This window comes from Malania oleifera, chromosome 4, assembly GCF_029873635.1.
Source record: "Malania oleifera isolate guangnan ecotype guangnan chromosome 4, ASM2987363v1, whole genome shotgun sequence".
NCBI classification, from domain to species: Eukaryota; Viridiplantae; Streptophyta; class Magnoliopsida; order Santalales; family Ximeniaceae; genus Malania; species Malania oleifera.
In genome coordinates, this window is record NC_080420.1 from 123,303,584 (window position 1) to 123,313,295 (window position 9,712).

The window sequence follows — 9,712 nt, forward strand, 5'->3', positions numbered from 1 at the left end:
TTCCACACCTCTCTGCTTTCTGTATTTATTTTCAGCTATATGGAGCTTTCATATGTCTTTTGACAGCCCTTAAGATATTGGTTCTAGAAGTTGAATTATCTTCCATCTCTCCTTGTACAGTTATACCTCAAAGCCATGTACCATATGAATTAGGTGTCTTAATAAAACTGCTTTAAATATATATGAAAGGCTAGCTTTGGCATTATTTTAAATTTCTTAATTTAGTTTTAACATGTTCTTGCAATTGTTTTGGAAGAAATATTTATTGTTAAGCTCCTCACTGCACTTCCTGCTAGCACATGGCATTGGCGATTATCCCTGACTGCATGCCTGCCTGCAAGAACCATGCATTGGGAAGGAAGTTCTGAGGTGATTGTCAGGATGACCTAAACCAGGGCATTCCAATTGGAGTGTAACACCTGTGGAATTACATTATTTAAATCTGTTGATTCATGACCCTCTGGCAGTTCATTTTTGAGACAATTCATTAGCCTAATGAGCACACCCGATATAATGGGGTGAATTAATGTATCAGAAAACAAAAAAAATACGCAGAGAAATATGTAGAGAGATGCTGATCTTTTGTTTCCTTTCCTCTTCTGACTAAAGGTTCTCTGCCATGTAACTTGTAAGGTGGCTTATTCAGATCATTAGTTCATTGTGTTACATTATGAAAGGACAATTTTTAGCTCTCCAATATGTTTAAGAGATTTTCTTTTCTTAATTTAGTCGCTTTTGCCTCATGTGCTTTGCTATTAGTTTATGATTGTTAAGGTTTGATATACATTGTTGTCCGACAATCTAACAGCTTAAGCTTTTAGATGAAGTGGTAATCCAACAATGATGAAGAAGAATCAGCGATTTCACTTATTTATTTATTCATTTTAATAAATTAGGTAATCTATGTGGTGTGCCCCTTCCCTGAGCCTACTGCAGTTCTTCAGACTCTTGTGGAATCTTCCATTGCTGTTGGATCAACCATTATTTCGTCAGACAAAGAGAGGAGATCCATATTGCAAAGTCAAGTTGGGAAGGCATTAAGCTGTTCAGCATCCGTGGATGAAGCATCAATATCAAACGTCCTTACTCTCTCAGGGTTTAGTATTCCTAAATTGGTACTACAAATTGTCACTGTTGATGCCATTTTTAGGGTTACTACGCCAGCTCTTAATGAGCTTGTTGTTCTTAAGGAGATTGCTTTCACAGTTTACAATAAGGCTCGGCGGATTTCGCGAGCATCCTATAATGATGCATTCCATTCATCGTCTTTACCAGGCAGATCTCATTCAGTTATGATGCAAATGACTTCAACAGGCCTTGGAGTGTGGAAGGATTGTGGTCCTCGAATTACAGGAACTTCCCTTCCGAGAGAGGGTGAACTTGATCCGAGCTCAAGGCCTGGGTCTTGGGATAGTACTTGGCAAAGCCCAAGGACTGGAGGATTAAGCTGTGATCCAAACAGAATTGGGGAGTTTCTTTTCCAAGAGGAAACCCAGTACATGTTTGAACCACTTTTTATTCTTTCTGAACCTGGTTCTGTGGAACAAGGAGTCTCACCTACAGTGTTTGGTAATTCAGCATCAGAATCTTCTAGATTAATTTCTGATGACAATAGTGGCTTTATGCAAAGTTCTAGTTCAGCAGGCAGTGCTGATACTGGACCAACCTCCCAACTTGATGGATCAGAATCTGATGGCTTTGTATATGGCCATCAAAAGAATCTCCCAAGCATACATTGTTGCTATGGATGGACAGAGGATTGGCGTTGGCTAGTTTGCATCTGGACAGATTCGAGGGGAGAATTGCTTGATAGCCATATATTCCCCTTCGGTGGAATCAGCAGTAGGCAGGATACAAAGGGTCTACAATGCCTCTTTGTGCAAGTCCTACAGCAGGGCTGTCAGATACTTCAAGCATGCTGTTCTTCTGATTCTGGCATAGCCAAGCCTAGGGATTTCGTGATTACGCGCATTGGATGTTTTTATGAGCTTGAATGCCAAGGTACATGATTTGCTTCCATCATATTATATTTTTGATCTTCCATTATTTTATAACTGTATATTGGGAAAATTACTGCCAGTTTCTACGTTTATTTTTTAGTATATTTAAGCAGCTTCTTGGTTTAATAATTCCAGGTATTTGCTTCATCAGAAAACTAAAAATAAATCATAAATTAAAACAACCATGTTACCTATGAGCTATATTTAGACTCTGAATTGTCCCACCTGTTGAGTTATTCAGCACTAGCATGAAGAATAAGGGAAAGTGAGTTGCCACCTGCATGAGAATTTTGTCGTGATTGTCCACAGGGTATTGAATCTACTATAAGTCTTGGTGCCCCTTTTGCATTTTTTGACCTGGTGGATTTGGGAAGAACTGGCTTATTGATGAGTAGATATTGGGGTGTGGGGGGGGGGGGGGGGTGCACAAAGCTCCCGCATATGCACGGTCAGGGGAATTGGTGGGCGGATATCCGGTTTTTATTTATATCTGGAAGGGTATGGATTGGCCATTTTGATTGGGGGGTTCGTCCTCTATGTTTGGAAAGTTAGGAGCCAGATTTGATCTCTAAAGTTTTGGACCAGGTATTTTGGTCATTCAAGGTGGGGATCAGGCTGCTTTGATGGATTCTTTTTTTTTCCTTGTTTGACCAAATTCGTATGACGAAAAGCAATAGGTTGGAACATTTTTTATTTTTCCTCTCATGCACATTCCTAATTTGGTTACTAAAATGCTATTGTTCAGGCCTTGCACTTAGTTGGCACATTTGATAAGTTGTTGCCCTATTTATGTACTCATTTGGACTTGTGAACAGTTCTGAACATAGGCATTTTAGCATTGTTTGTTGTATGATCCGGGCTTCGTATTCGTTTCCAAATGTTGAAGCAAAACATTGTGCCATTTACTATGTTCTTATAATTATCTGATTTAAAAGGCCTGTCGCGAAACGTGGGGACTTTTCTTTTCTGTTGCCTGAGTTTCATTGTCCTTTTGTGTACACAGAGTGGCAGAAAGCCATTTATACTGTTGGGGGTTCTGATGTGAAAAAATGGCCACTGCAACTGCGCCGATCAGTACCTGATGGGATGTCTGTAAGCAGTAATGGGACTTCATTGCAGCAACAGGAGATGGGTTTGATTCAAGAGAGAACCTTACCTTCCTCGCCTAGCCTTTTGTACAGCTCTCACTCAAAAACTACTGGCTTTATGAAAGGTGCTTTAGGACAACCTGTAGCCAGAAAGCAGCTTATGAGTGGACATTCGGTTGACAGTTCAAGAGGTTTGCTTCAGTGGGTGCAGAGCATAAGTTTAGTCACCATTTCAATTGATCATTCATTGCAGCTTGTTTTTCAAGCAGATTTATCACCTGGTATATTTTCTTTTTTACTTTCATGGCTTATGTCCTCCTTGTTGCTTTCATCCTACTGCAAGGCACGACTTAGAAAACGTGAGTGAAAGGATTAAAGGAAAGAAAACATAATGGAATTTATTTTTTCTTGTTTGTTTATAAAGGAAAAAGAGAGAAATATAATATATAATAAATCAATGGAGAATTTTTTTTAACTTTTCATCTCATTCACCTTTGTTTTCTAAAAATTTTAAATCATATTTGACCTAATTTTGATTCTTAGTTGTATTTGATATAGAGAGAACAGAATGGGAAACTCATTTCTTTCTTATTTTCTTTTCCTTTCCCTTTTCTCTTAGGGTTGGTTGGGATCAAGGTTTTTGCTTGGGGGAAGGAAAGCAAAGGAAAATAAGGAGGAAACTAATTTTCCTTCTCTATTAAATACTGTAAAAAATGAAAGTTTGTTTTAGTATGATTAAAAATTAAGAAAAAATAAATATAACTAATGTGTAAAATTAAAATTTTGCTCATAAATTTAGTATATTTTTTATTTTCTTTCCCACTTTTCTTGATATCCAAACATGAAAATGTGACTACTTTAATATTTTCCTTTCCTTTCCCTCTAATATTTTCCGCGTTACAAATGGAACTTTACAAAATCTTTGATCCAAATGAAGCCTAAAAGGCAATGTAATTTTTATCTGCTTGTTGGGAACTTTTTCCAGTTGAACATGCACTGATAGTTCATGTCTATAATAAGCACAAAAGGCATACAACTGAGGTCTTTCAAGTGGAAATGAGACCTTTTAATAGATAATGTCCAAGAGCGTTGCAATTGCAACTGCATGCATCATAGACTTGAATATTGGAATCTTTTTTGTTTGGTGGGTTGTGGGGTGGGGTTGGTTCAAATGAATTGATGAATTTTATTTTCTTGCACAGGAGGAACTCAAGGTGGCAGCATGATCAGTCCACAGAGCTATCTTGAAGGTTTCTCCCCAGTTAAGTCCCTTGGTTCTACATCTGCCTCGTACGTTCTCATTCCATCCCCCAGCATGCGCTTCCTTCCTCAGGCACCTCTCCAGCTCCCAACGTGCCTCACTGCTGAATCCCCGCCACTGGCCCATCTCCTACACAGCAAAGGCTCTGCAATTCCCTTCTCCACAGGCTTCGTTGTTTCAAAAGCCGTACCCTCCATGAGAAAAGATTCTAAGAGCAACTTAAAAGAAGAATGGCCTTCCGTTCTTTCAGTCAGTCTCATTGATTACTATGGAGGCAATAACGCAACCCAAGAAAAAATGGTTAGAGGAATAGCCAAGCAGGTTCCAAGGAGTTTGAGCTCTGAGGGTCGAGATCTCGAGATTGAGACACATTTGATTCTCGAGACACTTGCTGCAGAGCTTCATGCTTTGTCATGGATGACGGTTAGCCCGGCATACTTGGACAGGAGAACTCCCCTCCCTTTTCACTGTGACATGGTTTTGAGATTGAGAAGGCTTCTTCATTTTGCTGATAAAGAGCTCTCTCAGCAGGTGGAAAAGCCACAAGCTTAGGCTAGAAATATGGCAGGCAAAAAGAAAATCCACCCACCAAACCTGCACCTTTGGTCTATTGTGCTTTGTCTGCTTTCATATTTCCATGTAAATTAATTGTTGCATTTAAAATTATGTATGTAACATTAGCCAGCCCATTTGTGGCAGCCTTTTTGGATTTCCCAGAAGGTAAAATAGCAGTCTGGGAAGAAGAAATCTGTAAATCTTTTAACAGATGTAGCAACAGAACAGAACATCAGTTTCTTTAATTTTATTTGTGTATAGATCTGTTTATTAATTTGTTTGAGAACAGTGTTGGAACCCTTCTCTTCTTAATTGTGAAAGTTCATTATTTTCTATAAGATGACGACTGGTGTTATGCACAAATTGCAATTTTTTTTTTTTTTGAGTTTATCATTTGTGTGAATGACATTGAAGTAGCATTCAAAGAAAAAAGAAAAAAAAAAAAAAAACTTCATTAACATGATATTTGTCCCCTCCAAATATTCTATTCTAGATCCGTATGTTAATTTTTTTTTTTTGGTCAAAACCACATCTCTCTAAAAAAATAAAATAAAATAAAATGTATCCTACCCAACAATAAGTCTTTGAAGATGCAATAGTTTATATGTGCAGAATACAAATCTTCATACCCAATAGAGAGGGATTAAATTTGAATTTATATCTAAATTTGTTCAAATTTACCTAAAATTAAATCTAATATTTAAAATTCACACTCTTAAATATAATGACAGGATAATTTAATAAAAGTAAATGCAAAGAGAATGTAGAAAGAATCGAAAAAGAGGGTGTATTGTTTTTTGGCTGCAAGTGCTTAAATAGAAATGATAATGGTTATCTTTTTGTGGAGAGTTGTCTTTACAAATTTAAATTTGAAGTTTGATCGTGTAACTGTTAATTTTTCTGATAAAAAAAAAAAAAAGTTGAAGGGTTGAACTAGCTAGAGAATTGGTTTTTGATTTTTGGTTTCATTGATCTATTTTATTCCATTTAAAAAATTAATAGAAAAGCAAATGATCACTGCTAATTTATATTTTTCTTTTTTATCCAATTTTGTTACTCTACTATGGATACATTCATTGTCTCCATCTACACAACACTATCCGATATAGATGTTAAAAAATGAAAGCCGATTTTCGCATTTACGGTACATGACGATCACATTCAATTAATAAGAAAAAGAATGCGCAGAAACTCTTAGTAACTTTCAAGGGCTTGCTCTGGTGCTTAAGTATGGATCGAGAAAGTGTATAAAAACGAGCAATGATATTGAAACTACATCATTGAGTGATGACTTATCTTCTTCTATGTTCTCTTTTTATAATGACAAGACCCTTCAGATAATAGATAATACATCGCACTTAATTTAAAAACATAAGATTATAAAGATAGATTTGTTTATGCTGTCAATTTTTCTATTTTTGTCACTCGTTTTCAGATATTTACCGAAAAACTCAAACTTAGATTTTGTGATTTTTAATTTTCTTTATTAGCCTTTATCAGATATTTTAATATCTAGAAACAATTTTTTGGATTAAATCATTTATTTATATACTTTAAAATAAAAATAAAAATAAAAATAAAAATAAAATGATCATACGATTTTAAATATAATTAAAACAAAAATATAAACAAATTTGAAAAATAATTATAAAATCAATTACAAAATACTTTTACAAATTTTCAATTGTCATGTTCAATAAAATTTTATTATAAAGTAAATTTTAAAAAAATATAAAAATTAAGTAAGAAATAATTTTAATATTTTAATTCTATTGTAGTATTTAAAAAAAAATATTTATTACTTGTAATTTTATTATTTTTGTTAGACGCCGCAGCCCAGGAGTATAAACGTGTGCCCCGCAGCGGATATACAATGTAGAGTCAGAGGGGGGGCGTGATTGATTCTTTTTGCGTATTAAAAATTTATTTCTACAAAACAATAATCTTGACAAGATGACAAGCAATTATATCACAATATACAAAATATAAATCATGCACAAGACAATAAATAAAAGAGAAGGAAGGAAAAGCTTAACATCGTTGTTTTAACGTGGATCGGTACCAAGCCTACGTCCACGCCTTGAGACCAACTCAAGGATTCCTTAATCCACTGTAAACCTCCTTATCGGCGGAGAAGCCTTTACACTTTGCTAACCAACAACCCTTGCATCCGGTTCACCAAGAACCTTCACACGGGAACCAATCCCTTTACAACAAGATGATGAGAATAATACAAATCAAATGCTCCTTGAATGAGCAGATATTTAATACAATACAAAACCTCACACAACTCTCTCAAAGTAATGAATCAACACAAAGATTATAGAGCAAGAGAGAAGTTGAACACTTGAAATATGAACAAAAATGAAGTGTGTTTAGGAATGATGTATAACTATTAAGATCAATTATAAAACAAGTCTTTGGACTTGTATTTATAAGAGAAAATGGGCTACTAGCTATTTTATGGTCGTTGGGCATTTAAAACAATAAAAAACTATGCACACTAGTCATTTATAGTCGTTGGGGCGGAAATCCCGACGCAAACTGTTGACGATTTTCCTGAAACCGTTAAATTCATCAACATGAAAGTTATGAGATTTTTTCTTAACTTTCCATAGACATCAAGATCATCATTTTTGGATTTTTCTAGTAAAAGTTATGCCCCAAACCAAAAGGTGTTTAGGAAATTTAATAGACGCATAACTGAAGTTTTAAACCCAACCAAAAAACCTTTTAATCATTTAAAACATTCTTGAACAAAAGTATATAAAATATATAAAGTCTAATGAAGATTAAAACTTGTCCAAATGAGCTTTTCCTCAAATATAAGATACCTTGATTTATGAAAAAATAATTGAAAGATCATTTGATATCTTATATACTTAAAATGTCATTTTACAAAAATATACTTAACTTTCTTAAAGTTTTAGGAAATTAACCATGCTTTGACAAAATCAGGACTAAGTATAAAAATATTCTTAAAATTAGGATGTTAAAAACTTGTCCATTTGAAAACATATTTTGAGTTTAGGATTATTTTTGACAAACTCTTTGAATTTAACTTTGAAAACCATGAAAATGAGATTGTGACTTTAATGCAATCCTATAAATTCAAGTGTCCTTGTATGCATATGCAATGCTCAACTCTTACTTAGAAATCATGGAAGAAACACACCCGCAAGAGTTACAACATAGATCAAACACTCCTCAAATACATATAAGACTAGATTAAGCTTCTTTTAGTCATTCATGGGTCCTTCCGAGTACGTGTCCATTTGATCTTTCCTTCTTGACATCTACTCGGTCTGATCTTTACCTTTGATCCAGTACTTCATGTACAAGTACCTGTACTAAACATGATCTACAAAGATAAAAAAACACTATGAACAATATATAGGTTAATATCATCAAAATATTTTAAATAATGATGATGTAGCCACCAAAGCTAACAATTTTAATTATATTTTATAATATTATTTGAATTAAATATGAAAATGTGTATTTTTAATTAAAATTTTAATTTATATTAATTTTATAAATATTAATCAAAAATATATATTTTTAATTAAAAATTTTCTCCTTGGTAAGGGTGCAGAGATATGTATGAACCAAGTTCATACTTGGGAGGCTGGCAGAGATTGAATTTTTTATTTTAATTTCTAGATTTTAATTAGAAATATAATTTAATTATTTTTTTATTTTCATTTTTTCTGAGTGGTAGGAGGGTTAGGTGAACCCATTTCTTGATAGTGTAAGCAACGTGTATGCAACATCTCATGAGTGCTGCCCATCATCTCAATTAATTCTTAAATTAATACGAGTTTTTTATATTTGTCTCATTTACAATTTATTAAATATTAAATGCCTTTACGGGGTGATTCGATTCTTGAAAATGTAATATTTATTGTATGTTTGGTCATTCTGGGTTCGTTTGGATTAAAGATTTTATTTAAAAAATAAAAAAAAGAGTAAATCTATTTTTTTTTCTTTATATTTTCCTTTTCAATCAAGATCCAATCTAGAAATCAAAAAATATAAAAAAGAGGAAAGGAGAATATCAAAGAATACCGATTTTCATGTTTAATTACCAAGAAAAATGAGAAAGAAAATGAAAAATATATCAAGTTTGTAAACAAAAATTTTATTTTATACGTTACTAATAGTTAGTTTTTCAAAATTTTTGGTCAAATTAAAATAAATTTTTTATTTTTGATAATATCTAGTAGAGAAGGAAATATAGGGAAACATGAATTTCCTTCTATTTTCTTTTTTCACTTAAAATTTTTGATCCAAACAGACCCTAAATATGACAAAAAATGAAAATTTATTTTTAATATGATTAAAAAATATAAAAAATTAAATATTAATGATATGTAAGATTAAAACTCTGTTTTTGAATTTTATGATATTTTTCTTTTCTTTCTTTAATATTTTCTGAGTTCTAATTCCGCCTATGATGCACTTAATGCCCTAATTTTTTCACACACAGCTGGTCGCAAGCCCGGGTTAAAGAGGAGGGTTACGTTAGGTAGCTGACAGCCAGCGTAAAATTTATCAGATCACTATGATATGAATCCTTACTGAATATAGCCGACCCCACTTAATGGGACTAAGGTTTGGTTTTGTTGTTGTAATTTTTTGAGTTCCAACAGGGTCTTAATTATTTCAAAATCTTATAATGAAAATCAATTAAAAATATTGTTATGTGATAAATATCATTACTGAAAACAAAATATTTGGCATATTTTATTTCAACAGTAATTCTAAGTTCTGTAATTAGACAGTACCTTAAAATTCGCACATTACAA

General features: G+C 33.4%; 1 protein-coding gene across 1 annotated transcript in view; it reads left to right on the forward strand.

Annotated features, from left to right (window-relative positions):
* Positions 1–5,239, forward strand: part of LOC131154394 (mediator of RNA polymerase II transcription subunit 13) — a 65,410-nt gene extending 60,171 nt beyond the window's left edge. Inside the window, exons 21-23 of the mRNA XM_058107128.1 lie at positions 897–2,001; positions 3,004–3,369; positions 4,291–5,239. Of these exons, the coding sequence (XP_057963111.1) occupies positions 897–2,001; positions 3,004–3,369; positions 4,291–4,901 (2,082 nt within the window). The 3' untranslated portion in view covers positions 4,902–5,239. The remainder of the gene's footprint in view (positions 1–896; positions 2,002–3,003; positions 3,370–4,290) is intronic.
* The last annotated feature ends 4,473 nt before the right edge of the window (positions 5,240–9,712 follow it).